This window comes from Felis catus, chromosome A1 (assembly GCF_018350175.1).
Source record: "Felis catus isolate Fca126 chromosome A1, F.catus_Fca126_mat1.0, whole genome shotgun sequence".
Taxonomy (NCBI): domain Eukaryota; kingdom Metazoa; phylum Chordata; class Mammalia; order Carnivora; family Felidae; genus Felis; species Felis catus.
In genome coordinates, this window is record NC_058368.1 from 110,662,644 (window position 1) to 110,680,448 (window position 17,805).

General features: G+C 39.8%; 1 protein-coding gene across 2 annotated transcripts; it reads right to left on the minus strand.

Moving 5' to 3' along the window:
* Positions 1–1,368: 1,368 nt before the first annotated feature.
* On the minus strand, positions 1,369–14,018 carry CA1H5orf15 (chromosome A1 C5orf15 homolog). 2 transcript variants are annotated; one of them, XM_023255148.2, is made up of 4 exons: positions 13,824–14,018; positions 7,173–7,244; positions 3,814–4,340; positions 1,369–2,860 (listed from the first exon to the last, which is right to left on the minus strand). In XM_023255148.2, exons 1-4 carry the CDS (start codon positions 13,960–13,962, stop codon positions 2,729–2,731), a joined length of 870 nt encoding a protein of 289 aa, XP_023110916.2. In that variant the 5' UTR covers positions 13,963–14,018; the 3' UTR covers positions 1,369–2,728. The 2 variants fall into 2 exon arrangements, with proteins under 2 accessions (XP_023110916.2, XP_003980813.2); XM_003980764.5 differs by lacking the exon at positions 7,173–7,244 and having other exon boundaries at positions 13,824–14,013.
* Positions 14,019–17,805: the final 3,787 nt, after the last annotated feature.

Genomic DNA, 17,805 nt, shown 5'->3' on the forward strand with positions numbered 1-17,805 from the left:
GCGTCTGACTTCAGCTCAGGTCATGATCTCACGGTTCATGGGTTCGAGCCCCGCATCGGGCTCTGTGCTGACAGCTCAGAGCCTGGAGCCTGCTTCGGATTCTGTGTCTCCCTTTCTCTCTCTGTTCCTCCCCCACTCATGCTCTGTCTCTCTCTCAATAATAAATAAACATTAAAAAATTTTTTTTAAATAAAATAAAATAAAATAAAAAATGATAAAATTTTTAAAAATCAAAATCCCAGTTACAACATGCCTGCCTGCACAAATTCAAAATGTCTGGTTTGTTTCCATCTGTCTCACAAATTTCAAAACATTCCTTTTCAGGTACAGAGACAGAAGCTAAAGGGTAACCTATTATGCTATTATTTCCAACATTCGGCGCAGAGCACCTAGTCTGCCCAGACTGTGATGTGGAAGGAAGAGAGCAGACAGCACACGTAAGTAGGCTATTCTGGTGCTTTCAGACTCAAATGTGGGTCTTGTTAGCACCATCCAGTTCTATTTGTGCCTCTTTTGCCTCATACAATCCAACAAATTGATTCCAATACAGTCAAGTTCATCACATTATTTCTGAATCAAAAATTGGAAACCATCGAAACAGGAAAAGAGCTAACTAAATTATATAGCTACTAGAGGTTTTTAAAGAATATTAATGATATGGAAAATGTTCATTTGTTAGGTAATGAGCAAGACACAAAACCCTAGAGGAGATCAAATTCACTTAAAAGTTGCAACATACACCTGTATGTCTGAATTATATACATATTTATAGCCCGGCAGCTCAGGTGCCTAAGACTTGGACAGCATTTTCTTTTCTTAAGATTTTTTATGTTTTTAAAGTAATCTTCACGTGGGACTCAAATTCACAACCCTAAGGTCAAGAGTCGGGTGCTCTACCAGCTGAACCCGCCAGGCATCCTACTGGCAGCATTTTTGATCGATGTATGATGCGACGCTCCAAACATCAAAGACTACTTGACTGCAGCACACTGGGGCTTAGAACGCAGAGACTGTGCTAAGAGGAAGAGCACAAGAACGCTAGATCCACTAAGGGAGGATGAGCCTCCTGATAGGGGAGCCCTCGACAGGGAAACAGGAAGGCCAGGATGCCAGAAAGTACACACTGATTTAGCTGCTTTACTTTTCTTTGCAATCCTACTTTACCACATTTTCAATAATCTTCACTACTCAGCAGAATATTGGGCCTAAAGTAGGATTTAGAAATCTAAGGGGAATTCATAGAGTACTACTACTAAAAGGAACAAAACCAAGCTAGCTTCCTCCCAAACAAAGCACTACCCCTCTGTCACCACCCATATGAAGGGCTCCATCATGCCATCACTAAAATGAAACACACTTATAAAATCATAGATTTATATTTTTGCCATTTATTTTTAAAATCTTATTCAAAATATTAAATAATACAATTTCAGATATGAAAAATTACTGCCATAAAACAGTTCAGGTATATTTCCATTGTGCTGCCCTTCCTTATCAGGACAGTAAACTGTCCACCTGAAAGAAATGGTGGACTGCCCCGCTTCTTCCATCTTTACACAAAGCTCATGCCCACTGGCTCACCCGGACTTTCTGAGTGGGTGTTTAACATATATTAGGGGTTATGTTTTCTACAAAGTTGCAGTGACACTTGTAAGTCAACCATGGTTCAAATCACATATGTACATATTGATCAATTCTTTATTATAGAAAGACAGGGTAAAACAAATTACAGTAAATAATTTCCAGTTGCTGTGACAAACAAAACAGAAGAAAATAAAACAAGTACAGGGGGAGAAAAAGTCAGTGCACACATATACCCTCTATGTATACAAACAATTTCATTCAGGTATAATTTTAATTTGAAAGGCCTAGATACAGAATTACTTAAGTGATAATGACCCCTAAAATTTATTCAAACTTACTATAAAGTAATAGACAACATGAAAAAATCTGATAGAATTTTAAACTCTGCTCCTTGCTTGGAAGCTTGGAGGAACCCGTGCTACAATCAATTGCTGACTGAAAGCAACTGTATGTGTATTTAATATTTTGCCACAATTTCTACCTGTAAATTTAATTCAGTAATTTAAGCCAAAATATGGTATCTCTATAACATTTTATCTAACTGCAGAGTCTCTCTATTGCCAGAATCTCTAGAGACATTTACTAATATGTTACCTAAAACTGTGGTCAGATTGAGCATTATCATTATCTTAAGTTATGTTTAAATCATCCAAAAATATCCAAAGCGATTTTCCTGGAAGAAAAAATGTTACTCATATGCCAAGCGCTATTATACGCATCCTTGTACATTAACAGTTTGGGATCACAAAATGTGTGCTTATAAAACAGTATTTGGATGGCAGAAAGAGACTCGGAGCCAGCAGTACCAGATATGTTAGGATTTAGTTACAAGGTTGGGATCTTGTAAAACTAGTATTACTAACACTTCCAGAAGAAGAACAATAAAGAAATCTAAAACAAAACTAATATAATGCTTAGCTCCACATTCTGGACACCTGATTGAATTTACCTCTAAATGTGTAGATAGATAAAAAATTATATACTCCTTGTTTGTGACATTTCATTTCGAAAGCACCAAGGCAAAATAAAGAGAGACCCACCTCTCATTTAAGTACCAACTGCCTATGGCAAACATCTGCACAATATTATATAAAAAAGTCAAGCAAATAAAATTACATAATAAGCAAACTCAAATCACAGTGCTTTAAAAAATATAATCATTGGTAATCTTCAGCGAAGGCATTGCCTCATTAACATTCTGGTCTAGACGATGATATTCCACTGTTTTGGAACAAAGACCATCACGCCATTTCCTACTCTGAACCAGAAGGAAAATCTGGAAAAGAACAAAATAAATTAGATGTGGAAAAAACAAAGTGGAGGATATGCTAAAAATATGTATAACAAGTGCACTCTCCCTCTCTCCTAGTTTCCTAAATATGGAAAATAAAATAACAACAAAAGGACTGTATTTTTCATCTTGTAAACAAAGTTAAACAGTGCTTCTCAAATTTTATGTACAGAGTGCTTGCTGAAGACTGATTCCTGGGTTCTATCTGCAGAGATGAGTTAGTAGATCACAGTGGAGCCCAGGAGCCCACTTGTTGGCCCAACATTCAACACTGGGTTAGAGTATCACTGGCACTCAAAATAAACATGTAGGGGTGCCTGGGTGGCTCAGTCAGTTAAGCCTCTGACTTTGGCTCAAGTCATGATCTCACAGTTCACGGGTTCAAGCCCCACATCGGGCTCTGTGCTGACAGCTCAGAGCCTGGAGCCTGCTTCGGATTCTGTCTCCCTCACTCTCTTCCCATCTCCCACTTGCTCTCTCTCTCTCTCTCTCTCTCTCTCTCAACAATAAACAAATATTTAAAAAATGATAAAATAAACATGTAATACCTTTATAACAAGGAAAAAGTTATTAAAAATACCATTAAGTTCAATGCTTAATTAAAAGTATTAAATTAACAATCTTTCTCCACATGTATTCCCACTGAAGTAGCAATGCTAACTTAAGGCCTAAGTGATTTTTTTTTTTTTTAAAAACCACTGGGCTTTGGATTTGTTCATTAAAAAACAATTTGACTTCTTTTTCAGAAGCATACAAGGTAAAGCATTCTAATTTATAAAAATACACCAGAGATTTATATTGATTAGACATCTTGATATTTTACCATCAATTTAAACTTGACTAAAAAAGAAAAAAATTCTGAATCATCAAAAATATTCATAAGAAATACAATGGAGATAATAAAGGGCAAATAGAGGGGATGAAAACCCCAAACTTACCTTCCTTTTGTTGTGATATGTAATGTAAACAACAGCAATACAAAAAGCAAAAATAATAAGATGAAAAAAGAAATGGCTATCTTCCTCTTCAATATTTGAGGATGGGGTCTTAAAAGATCTCACTGACTGTTCAATTTCCATGTAGTTCCTGTTTTCTTCCAGAGCTTCACTGGACTCATCGTCCCTGGGGCTGGTGGTCCAGTCATAGTCTGGTTCTCCATAGTCTCCATTGTCCAGAGTGTCTTTGGCGGTAGATGGAGAACTATTGAGCGTAAGAAGATCCTCCTCCTCTATGCTGGGATCTTCATTGTTATCTGTCTCCTCTTGAGACAGGGAAGTAGTAGGTGAGGGATGAGGGGCCACAGATGCCCCTCCACCTTTCTCTGTACTAGTTGTGGGACGGAGAGTGGCGCTGATTTGGGAGACAGAAAGTTTGGTTTGGTTTTCATGTGTTAAAGCACTCATATTTGGAGCAGAGACATCTGGCTGGAGTACAGTTTGGCTCAGCAAATCAGTCTGTGGTACAGCTAAAATGGTGAATAAAAAACATTAAACTGAAATCTCCAACTTTATCTCCATCAAGCTAGAAGCATATTTGCCTAAATTTTTTGCTAAGCATTTTTTTGCCAAATCCCTCTTTCTCTTGAGAATTTGTTAATAAGTCTCAACAGCCAGCCATCAGTCACATTTCTTCTTAGTCAATCATTCATCAGATAATAACTCTTTAGCCAGAAAGTAACAACTACATTACACAGCCTGTCACAGAAAGAAAAAGAATAGAGAGGGATGACTTTAGGTCACAATGGTGAAATCCACAAAGTTGTTACGCATCCCCTGTTTTCATTTCACAAAGAGGTTGGACTTCAGTAATCCTTGCCTAGACTGCACCTCATCCCCAGAACAGAAAGATCGGTGGCTGATCCTAGCTCAAGTAGGTCACAAACCAGATATGGAATGTGAGCCTAAATATTTCCAATACAACCAATTTAAGAGAAGCTATACGCAAGCTGTAGGTAGCATTTCTAAATGATACTAGAACCAGAACACTTCCTCTCCCAATTTTTTTTTTTTTTTTAAGTATTCTTAGGAAGGACTAAGGGAAAACTCCTAAAAGGGAAGAAATGGAAATTGGAAACTTGAAAACTAAGTGTGAACTAGACTTTTCACGATTGGGGAAGGCAATCCAGGTATGGGAATAACACCAAATACATACAAGCTCTTATTTCCTTGAACTCCTACCCAGTCAGTGTGGTTTACTTAAGTAGTTTAAATTATTTAGAGAAGTAACTCTACATAGCAAAAGTTTAGAAGAATCCCTGCTGAAATTTAACAGTGTCTCTAATTTATAAGCTAATGTAATATCTGTTGAAGAACTTCAAGAATATCCATTATACTTGTAAAAAAGAAAAAAATGGGGGAGGGGGGTGGCACCTGGGTGGCTCAGTCAGTTAAGTGTACAACTTCAGCTCAGGTCACCGTCTGGTGGTTTGTGAATTAGAGCCCTGCGTCAGGCTCTGTGCTGACAGCTCAGAGCCTGGAGCCTATTTCAGATTGTGTGTCTCCTCCTGTCTCTGCCCCTCCCATGCTCATACTCTGTCTCTATCTCTCAGTAATAAAATAAATGTTAAAAAAATTAAAAAAAAAAAAGAATGGTCACGTGAGATCTAAAAATACACAGATACTATTTTAACATCTATCAAATTATAGTAAAATATTTTATAGGGGTAAAATTAAACCAAATAATTCCTGGGCTTTCACAAACATGTGCATGCACATAAATTAAGAATCTAACAGACCACTCTGTTCAAACATGTAATACCTGAATACATGAATACACTCTGGTTTGTGTATCATAGATGACACCTATTTTGTATAGAAAAAATAAATAGCTAGTGTCAACTGGACGGAATGGAATCTCTTAGAAAAAATAATTTAATAAATTGGTAAAAAAAATTAGTAAATTAGTAACACTCTCTTAAATATTTTCAACAATTGATTCCTTGAAACTTTCCATTAGAAGAAAGAAACAGGGCCTATAAGTGAGTACATTATTCAGAAAATTATTAACAGGAATTTGTTAAAATAATTTTTACATTTGTCACTTCAAATAAGTTATGATTCAGACATTTACAAATTATTATTTCTCTGGTATATTTAACTTTCCTGCCAAAGTTGGTGAAAATATGATTTAAAATATAATTTTTTTAAGTTGGGAGAGAACTAACCTTGACTTTTTTAAAAAAATCGTTTTTCTATACATCACTTTTAAAAAAAATTTTTTTTAATGTTTATTTATTTTTGAGACAGAGAGAGACAGAGCATGAATGGGGGAGGGTCAGAGAGAGGGAGACACAGAATCCGAAACGGGCTCCAGGCCCTGAGCTGTCAGCACAGAGCCCGACGCGGGGCTCGAACTCGAACTCACGGACCGCAAGATCATGACCCGAGCCGAAGTCGGCCGCTTAACCGACTGAGCCACCCAGGCGCCCCTTTTTAGAATAATCATGTATAGTGCTCACTTCGGCAGCACATATACTAATATAGAATTATCATGTATATCTAAAGGACACAAGCTGATAAGGGTGGCAGTGATTATAATTCTCCCCACCTCCTACCCATCTCCACGTCTAGAAACCCATCCACTGTGCACTCTAGAATTCAGTCAAGTATCAGCAAATCCCTTCCTTTATCCTTCACTTTGTTGTGATAACTGAAACCTGGCTCTCCCTTAAAGATACACTTTCCCTGAAGCCCTTTTAATTAATAGCTGTTTTTTTCACCCACATCCTTGTACCACTGAGTTTGGAAAAGGGGGGAAACTGTTCTGGGGTGGGGCATGGGGTGTGTGGGGGCGGGGGAACCTTCCAGACTATTCTCCCTTTCCCCTCCCTAAATGCACCAGCCTTGATTCTCCTATCATCAGCTCTCACCCACTAACCTTTGTCCACCAACTCCCGGTCACAGTTCCTATTCTTCTGGCTCTAGAGTTCATGCTACCCAGGTGCTCTTGTCTTGATTTCAAATCCTTGCCCCCTCTTCTGATGACCAGCCCTCCCCCTTACCTTAACCTGTCACACCATGGTCACTATCATCACAACTCTTCCATAATCTCAATTTCATGCATCCTCCTACTTGCTGACATAACCACCTATCCTTCTAATTCATCCCCTGGTATCCTGAATCTATCAGGACCTACAGCTCTGATTCTACCATCTTTTCAGTCCCTCATGGCCACCATCCCACCCGTGCCCAATATCTTTGCCCTCCCTCTTTACCCAGATTCAATTTTATAGTCAGCATTATGCATCCCTTACATACACCTCCAATCCCCATCCCCTTGCTCACTTTGTTCCACTCACTTGGCAAGGCTACATCCCAAGTAAAATCAAACTCTGTGACCACTCCCTGTTGCACCAACTGGCTGAACTTGGCTGGAAATAAATACAAAACCATGTCACCATTTTTATTTCATTTTAAATTCAATGCCAAAAATTCAAGTGTATGTGTAATGCTACTGGCAATTATACTATATTTTTCTAGTCCATTCACCCTCTTGCTCCCTTAGGAGACCATTCACAAGTTCCTCTGTTCTCCCAACACCTTCTCTGTTGTCCTCGTTTTCACTGGCATCACTTCCTAACTTCTCAGAGAAAAAGGAAGCCATGAGAAGAGAACTTCCATGAATTACCAGAACTCTAGGCTCATAAATCCACTGCTACTTGACATCTCCTCTTGATGTCTGACATTCAAATTAACATATTCAAAATGAATTCTTACTTTGGCTTCTAGGAAGATGGAGTAGAAAACTTTTCCCTATTTCTCCAGTGAAAAAACTAACTCTGGATATTATATGTAAAATAGCTTAAGAAGACTGAAAGGTGGAGAGAATACAGCAGAATGGTTAGAGACCTCAAGATGTGAGAAACAACCTAGTAGTGACTTTCCTGGATTTTCTTTTTACCTCATATATTCTAGACTTGTACCTGAAGAAGACAGCAACCTGGAAACGGCAAGGAGTATGGATAAAAACATGCCATCTCCTCCCCCCAAAAAAGCTCTCTCTCTAAAAGATCAGGAGAGACGCAGCCTCGTAAGAAAGAAAACTTCTAGACAATGACTGCTCTACTCGAGGCAAACACCCACAAAAAAACAAAAAACAAAAAACAAAAAAACTGTGGCTCTGCTCACATCCACACCAACAAAGGCCAAGTAGAAAGCCTAGATTTCCGCCCTCAGCAGGCTGTAATAAGGTGCCTCTTCCCCTCCACAATAATGTTGTCAGAAGAGGCCTAATGGAGAGTCAAGACTTTAACCATCACCCAATAGTAATGAGGCCACTCCCACCACTATGTAAGTACAGGCCATCAGTGGAGACAGAACTCCCATTCTTGTCTAGAAGTAACAAGAAGACTACCACTCTTTGGGTGACAACAGCGATCAAATGGAGACTCCAGATTCCCACCTCTACCTGACAATAATGTGCAGTAATTCCCTCCTCCCCTGCCACAGTTATGTCATAAAAAGCTAACCAAAAGAGAAAGTTTAAATAAGACCAGAGTCTTGAAAATACAAACTACTACAACTCACTCAGTATGAAATACATCATTTGAATACCCCTATTATCATTAAGGAAACTGAATCCTTAATTTTAAAATTCCCAAAAAATTAATCTCCAGGCTCAAATGGTTTAGCCACTAAGGAAACACAAATTAAAACCACAATAAAGATATCACTACACAACTATCAGAATGACAGTAAAATAAAAAGTATTGACAACACCAAATATTGGCAAAGATGCAGGGAAGCTAGATCATTTCTATGTTGCTGGTGGTAACACAAAATAGGACAACTATGCCAGAAAACACGTTGGCAGTTTCTTTTTTTTTTTAATGTTTTTATTTATTTTTGAGACAGAGACAGAGCATGAGCAAGGGAGGGGCAGAAAGAGAGGGAAACACAAAATCCAAAGCAGGCTCCAGGCTCTGAGCTGTCAGCACAGAGCCCAACATGGGGCTCGAACTCACGAGCTGTGAGATCATGACCTGAGCCGAAGTCGGACACTCAACCGACTGAGCCACCCAGGTGTCCCAGTTTGACATTTTCTTAAAAAACTGAGTATCTAACTACCACGTGACCCAGCAATTGCACGCCTGAACATTTATCCCAAAGAAATGAAATCTTAGGATCATACAAAAAATCCGTACATCAATGTTTACTTCGTATTAATCATAACACTCAAAAACTGGAAACAACCTAGACATCCTTCAAAGGATGAATGGTTAAACAAAGTGTAGTGTGGCTACATGATAATGGAATATTACTCAGCAATTAAAAAAAAAAAAAACTATTGACACATGAAACAACTTGATGAATCTCCAGAGAATTATGCTAGGTAAAAAAAGCCAAGTCCAAAAAGTTATATACCATATGATTTCATTTATATCACATTCTCAAAATGACAAAATTAAAGAAATAAATAACAGATTAGTGGTTGCCAGGATTTCAGGAGGGATTAGGGAAAGGAAGGACATGGGAGTGACTATAAAAGGGCAACATGAGAGGTTGATGGAAATGCTCTTTATCTTGACTAGCAATGTCAGTGTCCTGACTATGATACTGTACTACAGTTTCTTAAGATGTAACCACTAGGGAAAATGAGTAAAGGGTATACAGGATCTGTATTATTTCTTACAATTGCAAGTAAATCTACAATTATTTCAAAATAAAGAGTTTTAAGAAATGAATTTTACTTCCCACACAAAAAGAAAAAAAAAAAAAAAACTTGCTCTACCTCCAGTCCATATTTCAGTTAGTGGCAATTCTTTTTCTAGTTACTGAAGAAAAAATCCTGTAATCATTATGTTCTTAATATCCCACAACAAATCTGTTACCGTACCTTCAAAGTGTATTAAAATTTAAAGACTTTTCACCTTGTAACTGGTACTGCCTAGTCCAAGCCACTATCATCTTACCTGGCATGTTACAGTAGCCTTCTAACTAATCTGCCTGCTTCTACCCTAACTCCTACTGTCCACTCTCAACACAACAGCTCGAGTCATCATCACATTTGAGAATGTGATATAAGTTCAATGTGATTAACTTTGATGTTGCTCCTCTGCTTAAAACCCTCTGAGAGCTCTCCATCTCTCAAAAGTGAAATTCCAAGTCTTTGTAATAGCCTACAAGATCCTACAGGATCTGGAGCCTCAATCTTATCTCTTACTTATCTCCCAAACTCCTCTATCCCTGTTGCCTACTTAACAGATAGCAATCAATGTTTATAGAATATGCTTTTGACCCAATTCTCACCACAAACCCTACACCACTTCTCAAGTAGGATCTTTGCACCTATCACACCCTCTGAAAAGCCTTTCCCATAGTTTCAGCCAGGAAAAACCCACTCATTCTTCTAAGGGTATCGTCAATGTTAACCCATTTGTTGTTGTAACTCCAAAACCTAGCACCAAGTAGGAGCAGAATTAGTAAGTATTGTTCAAAGAGTAAAAACTTGGAAGTAATACACAGAAAACAAATGAAAAATCCATCTGAAACATTTGATGCAAATTAGATCAACCTCCTAGACCTCCACTCCTTCAAATCAGAGAATATGATCTAGTCAGAAATGAAGGGTATGCAGAACAAAGTGAGAACTCTGACTTTATGGATTTAATTGTTGAGCTTCTACAATCATATATAGTACTTTAGACTTCTAAATGTTCCATTTCTGTCCTTTCCTATTTGATATTACCTCCCTCATTAAAACATTTTAAAAATAACTTTCCACATTTAATTCTCTTCTATGGGTCCCTTTAAAAAACGGTCTTAATGGCCTGGCAAGACTTAATCAGAAGGTGATCATCCAGTGATCCAAAATAATGCTTATATTAATTTTTTTAGATTTTGTCAAAATAAAAATGTAGAACCTTAAAATCCTTTCAGATTGCCAGGAATACACCTGAGAACTGAAATTTTAAGAAACCTAATATGGAACAAGTTTAAATACATCTAATGGAGGAACTTCCTAACTTTCTATGCTTATTTGAAGTTTGGGACTCAACATCTCCTATCTAGACTATAAGTTTCATATTACAAGAGTAATTACTTTGAAATCACACTACTCCAAGGCATGCTTACAAAAAACACTTACACTACCCAAACCTTTACAAATGCTATGCTGTACTAAAATGTAGCTGCTTCCCCCTTAGAAGCATATATGTTAGTTTACATTTAAATTATTTTCAGCAGGGAATAATATGAATTTTAAATTGACATAAAGACTTAATAAAAAAGAAAAAGATTACCTAAAATGTCCCAGTATGGTTGGAGCAATATTTATGAGGGTCTAATAAGTAAAAACAAAGACAAGAAGACACCTTAATACTGCAAACTACCCCCTCACTTGCCCCTCTCCACAAGATTTCCAACCATCTCTTAAAGGGAAAAGTTCTTCCTGCAACTACAGTTACCAGCTACATATCCCTCAGGCTGTATGTCTTTAGCATTTCAGTAAGAAATATAAATGTTTAAATGTTAGTTGTTTTCTTAAATGATTAAATAACCAAAACAATTATGCTACATAAGTACTTTAGGAACAGGAATATCTGCACCGATCAGAGAAATCCTAGTTATATTTTAGTCATTATTAAAGAGCTTTGGGAAAACGGACCTCAGTTCTTCCCCACAGACTTACAAATGCTTCTGGGACAGTGGATGCCCCACCCTCAGTGCTGCTGAGGAAACCTAAGGAAGTAACCAGAGCACTATAGCAGAGAAACGTGTAGCTAGACAGCCCCTGTTGGCAAATAAGAAAATTGCCATCCCATTCACCATGTTTTTCATCTGAAAACTCAAAAAGATTTAAGGAAAAAAGCAGGACCGTGTCTTGGCCTGAAAGAAAAAAGAGATTACTAAATAAAATATTGCTTAATCATTACAAATTCTTATTAATAGATTTGTTCCCCCGAAGTCTCAAGCCCTAGTTTACAGATTTATTTCCTGATAAAGGCTTCAATATCTTCATTCACAATGTAACATTTCTAAGAAAAGAAATATTTAATCATGCAGCATTATTTACAAAAGCCAAGATATGGGGACTCCTGGATGGGTCAGTCGGATGAGCATCCAACCCTTGATTTCAAGTCAGGTCATGATCCCAGGGTCATGGGCTACAGTCCCACATCGAGCTCTACACTGAGCATGAAGCCAGCTTAAGATTCTCTCTCTCCCTCTTCCCCTCTGCCCCACTCATGCTCTCTCTCTCTCTCTCTCTAAAAACAATCATAGCCAAGATATGGAAACAACCTAAATGCCCATGGATAGATGAACACATAAAGAATATGTGGTGTGTATATATATATATATATATATATATATATATACAAGAGAATATTACTCAGCCACACACACCCAAAATGAAATTTTGTGACAACATGGATGGACCTTGAAGGCATTATGCTAAGTGAAATAAGTCAGAGAAAGACAAATATCATATGATTTCACTTACATGTGGAGTCCAGAAAAAATCAAAACAAAACAAACAAGCAAACAAAAAAGCCATACTCATAGATATAAAGAAGAGACGGGTGGTTGCCAGAGGGGAGTAGATAGGAGGTTGGCGAAATGGATGAGGAGCATCAAAAGGTACAAACTTCCAGTTACAAAATAAGTAAGTCATGACGATGTAATATAAAGCTTGGTGACTACAGTCAGTACTACAGTAATGCATATTTGGAAGTGGCTAAGAGTAAATCTTAACAGCTCCCATTACAAGAAAAAAAAATCTGTAACTCTGTATGGTGAATGGTAGAGCTGCGGTGGTGATCAGTTCCCAGTGTGTACAAATACTGAACCATGATGCTGTACACCTAGGACTAACATAACGTAATATGCCAATCATACCTCAATAAATAAAAACTTTCAAATAAAAAATTTTTAATTTTAAATCATTTTTTAATTTTAAATAGAAGTTTTTAAATGTTTTAAACGAAATAATCAAATCCTACGACTCTATTAAAAATGAAGCAGATGGGGCGCCTGGGTGGCGCAGTCGGTTAAGCGTCCGACTTCAGCCAGGTCACGATCTCGCGGCCCGGGAGTTCGAGCCCCGCGTCGGGCTCTGGGCTGATGGCTTGGAGCCTGGAGCCTGTTTCCGATTCTGTGTCTCCCTCTCTCTCTGCCCCTCCCCCGTTCATGCTCTGTCTCTCTCTGTCCCCAAAAAATAAATAAACGTTGAAAAATAAATAAATAAATAAATAAGAAGCAGTCTTGCCCAGCTAACCCAGGACACAGAGAACCATGTTTACAAAGAATCTCCCTTGTTGCATTCTCCCTCTCCTCCTCGTAAACCCCTCAGGAACCCAAAGCCCCAGTATTCTGGCTCTTTACCAAGCACCAGAACCTCCCAGATCTGAGAGATGAAGCAGTACCTTAAGACAGCGCCTTCCCCTTCACTTTTGCTCTCCGAAATATTCCATCAGCTCAGTCTGGTCCCTGCCCCTGCCCACCTCGATCTTTACCACTTACCCGCCCGTTCTGGAAAAGCCCCACACTCCCCTGGCCCTGCCAGACCGCTGGGTACCTCCCCCCACCTAGGGAACGTCTCTAGACACCACACCTCCTAACCACGGCCATCTCCTCAGCATCTGTTCCCTCTGCCCCCTCATAACTCCTCCCTCCAAGCAATTTTGGAGACCCCCCACCACCGCCACTCCCTGTGCAACGCATTCTTCAAGACACTGTAGATAACACCACCACTCCTCCCTCACGCCCATCTCCATACTCTGCTGCCCGGATTCCCACATCTCTCAACCCCGCATCTCGGGCCTCTCAGAAACCCCACCTCCTCAGACGCCATCAGACAGCCTACCCTCCCTCCTCGGCGCCTAGAGACCCTGCCCCATCTGGACATCGCCATCTGCTCAGGACACTCGGAAGCGCCCTTTCCCTGGCCGGGCCTGTCTCTCCGCCCGCGCGGCCCTCCCGCGACCGCCCTGCCGCCGCGCCCACTTTACCACTGGACAAGGTGGAGGACGCAAGCAGGAGCGCCAGGACGAGCGGCTGCGCCAACCCTCCCGGGACCTGGAGGCCGGGCGAGTACCGCAGTTTCGCTTGCACGGTTCCCCTCATCCTCCTCAAGACAGCAGCGGCCATAACGGACTCCGCCGGGAGCCTGCGTTGTTGCTAGGCTCTACGTCATGACATCAGACACTGCGTAAGGCCCCACAGCACGTACGTCCCAACGTGATGACGTCGCAGCCCAGAGGAGCGCTCCGGAAACCGGGTTAAAGAGGAAGGGTAGTGGGAGTTTCAGCGAAGGGTAGGTCTCGCCCCAGCCCCTTTCGGGTCGAGGTTGTAAAGTGAAAGATGTAGAGAGGTTCAGAGTGAGCCTCTCTCTGCCTGCCACGTGATGGGATACTATTACAGCTCATGAAAGTATTTTAAAACATTGAGGGGTTTTTGTTTTGTTTGTTCGTTTAGAGATTTTATTTGGGGGGCTCCTGGGGGGCTCAGTCGGTTAAGCCTCCGACTTCCAAGGGAACCATGATCTCAGAGGTCGTGAGTTCCAGCCCTCCATCTGGCTGTCTGCTGTCAGCACAGAGCCCACTTTGGATCCTCTGTCTACTTTTCTCTCTGCCACTCCCTACCCCTACCCCCACCCCGTCTCTCACAAAAATAAACTTTATTTTTATTTTTATTTTTTAAGTAATCTCTACACCCAAAGTGGGGCTCGAACTCACAACCCTGAGATTAAGAGTTGCGTGGTCTACACACTGAGCCAACCAGAGGCCCCTAAAATATTGTTAAAAGGAAGATCCAACTGGGTAATAGACTGGTCTGGAAGAGGAAGTAACCGCCTTCCCTCTCCCAAAGGCAACGGAAACACAGATGTTCACATTTGCCTATCTGGGTGGTGGAATTATAGGTAATGTTTTACTTTTTATCTTTTTCCTAACCATTTATTCCTTCAATAAATACTTGGCACCCTTTCATATCTCATTGTACAGCTGTTAACAATACAAACCACATACCTTTGTGGAGTTTATTTTCTTGTGAAGAAGAGGATAGTGTAAGATATACACTATACAATGGGAAAGGTGTTATGGAGAAAAAGCAGGAAAGCGGAGTAGGAAGTAGGGTGCAAACAGCTTCCAGATTTCCTACAATAAGCTTCTGTTACTTTTTAAATTTAATCTTTAAAACCCCCAGCATATGAAAATGCAGATTTAGGAAGTTCCCTTATGGCCTTGGCACATGCTTTGGTCTGTATGTTCTGCAAATGTTTCTTAAATAAATGTCAGTAGGCTTAAAACCATGGAAGTTCCTTCCACTTGATTGATTTCCAGGAAAATCATTGTGGCATGAAGCAAGATATTTGTTGTACCCACAGTTTCACCACTCTGATCTCCATGATTCCCACAGAAGATTGCTGCTATCTTCCAGAGACAAAGCTGAGCTGCCCCCCTAAAGAGAGAAGGGCCCCTGTTCTCCTGAATCTTATTTCCCTTAACATTCATCTGGCCCCAGTGACAGCTCAGAAACACACAAACTCTGTGTTGTTAAGAAAACTAAGAGGTCATTCATGTCCATTTCCCTAAGCCCACCACAAGCCCAGAGAGACTGAATGGTGCCCTTATTGCAAACCTCCCAGGGTATCCAGGATACAAAGTCTTCCCAAATTCCCTTGGAGCTTTCCCTTCTGTGAGTACAGAAACCATCACTCAGTTTAATGAATAAGCCTCTCGATTCTAGCTTCTGCTTGTTGGCAGATCCAGACATAGGCCTTTTTTCTGTAATAAACACACCTTCAATCCTCTCTTCTTTGTTCCCTTTCTTCCTTTGTCCTCACACCAGAGTGTTTCAGTCCTCTTACTGGTGAGATATCATGAACCCAAGGCAGTTGCACAATATCCTGACATGCTGCATAGGCAGATAATATGTGAGGAGGGAAATATACCCTCAATATTCAGAAGGCCCTGTGTACATTTCAAAATAGCAGTATGTATCTGGCATCTGACTGGATGTACCTAACAACCATTATGTGCCAAAGTCTCTGGACAAATTCACAAGTTCACTTTTAAACATACAGATCCTCATAAACCTGATGAAGACAGTATGACAAATGCTGAGGCAAGCAAGTTTTGGGTAATCAGTTACACAAAATGTTCAAGTAAATGTGATACTTGTTTGGCATGGTCGCTTCCAAACATACATAAAAAGGAATTCTACCTTGGGACATCTGGCTGGTTCAGTCGGAAGAGCATGTGACTCTTAATCTTGGAGTCATAAATTCATGCCCCACATTGGGCATGGAGCCTACCTAAAAAAAAAAAAGTAAAAAAAAAAGAAACTCTGCCTAAAAACATACATATTATTGGGACACTTGGGTGGCTCAGTCATTTGGGATCCAACTTCAGCTCAGGTTATGGTCTCGCTGTTCCCGAGTTCAAGCCCCACATTGGGCTCTGTGCTGACAGTTCAGAACCTGGAGCCTGTTTCAGATTCTGTGTTTCCCCTTCTCTCTCTCTCTGCCCCCCACCCCAGTCACTCTCTCAAAAATAAACATTTAAAAAAATGTGTATTATTGAATAGAAAAATGTTCATTTATTGAAGCTTGATAATGTAACAGTTTACTCTTCTACTTTGTAAATGTTTGAAATTGACACATTGTCATTTTAAAAAACTAAACATATTGCAGAATTCTAGAACGAACCCCAATGATCGGTGCCATTGTATGATCCCCTGCCCTTGAGTGTGGGAGGAACCTGTAAAAATGATGGGCTGCCACTGCTGTGGTTACGTTATTAAATGGCACAGTTGACTTTAAGAACAGATTTTTTTCAGGGCACCTGGGTAGCTCAGTCGGTTGAGCGTCCAACTTCGGCTCAGGTCATAATCTTGAGATTTGTGAGTTTGAGCCCTGTGTCAGGCTCTGAGCCGACAGCTCAGAGCCTAGAGCCTACTTCTGAGTCTGTGTCTCCCTCCCTCTGCCCCTCCCCTGCTCGCTCGCTCTCTCTGTCAAATAAATAAATAAACATTAAAAAATAAATTAAAAAAAAAAAAAAAAGAATGGGAGATTTTCCTCAGAGGGCCTGACCTCATCAGTTGAGTCCTTAAAAGGATTGGGACACTTATAAAATGAGTAAGTGCTGGGGATGTCATGTACAGCATGGTAACTAGAGTTAATAATACTGTGTACTGTATATTTGAAAGCTGCTAAGAGAGTAGATCTTAAAAGTTCTTATCACATGGAAACCAATTTGACAACAAATTTCATATATTGAAAAAAATAAAGAAAAAATAAATAAAAAATAAAAAAATAAAAATAAAAAAAAGTTCTTATCACAAGGAAAAAGACATTGTAACTGCGTGGTGACGGATGCTAACTAGCCTTATTGTAGTGATCATTTCATAATATATACAAATATTGAACCATGTTGGGCATCTAATACAATTTTTTATGTCAATTATAACTCAGTACTTTTAAAATGTCAATTATAACTCAGTAAATAAAATTAAAACTTTTAAAAGGGGAAAAGTATAGCTGGGGCTCTTCCTGGAGGAGATTTCAACTGTGAGAGGGATCTGACAGTAATGGAATTACTCCATTCCAGCTGTGAATATGGGAGGGAGCCATGCAGCAAGGAAGGCAGGTGGTCTCTATTTGCTGAGAGGAGCCCCTAGCTGATGGCCAGCAAGGAAATAGGGGCCACTATCCTACAACTGAAAGGAGATGAATTCTGCCACAACCATGTGACCTAGGAAGGGGACCTCAAGCTCCAGACGGGAACACAGTCTGGCAGACATCCTACTTTCAGCCATATGAGAATTTTAACAGAAAATCCAGCCATACCATGCTGGAATTCTGACCTAGAGACCTGTGAAATAAATACTGAGTGTTGTTCTAAGCAACTGTATTTGGGTCATTTGTTATGCAACAACAGAAAACTAAAAATCCCCCTCTCATACACACACAACATACACACATACAGTGCA

Bases quoted from the DNA above. Each gene is read 5' to 3' on its own strand.
- CA1H5orf15 (XM_023255148.2), bottom strand. From the start codon at position 13,962: ATGGCCGCTGCTGTCTTGAGGAGGATGAGGGGAACCGTGCAAGCGAAA. The intron at 4,341-7,172 runs GTGAGTGGAACA...TCACCATTTTAG, and splicing joins TTGGGATGTAGCCTTGCCAA to CTGTACCACAGACTGATTTG. The intron at 2,861-3,813 runs GTAAGTTTGGGG...GTTCTTTTCCAG, and splicing joins CATATCACAACAAAAGGAAG to ATTTTCCTTCTGGTTCAGAG.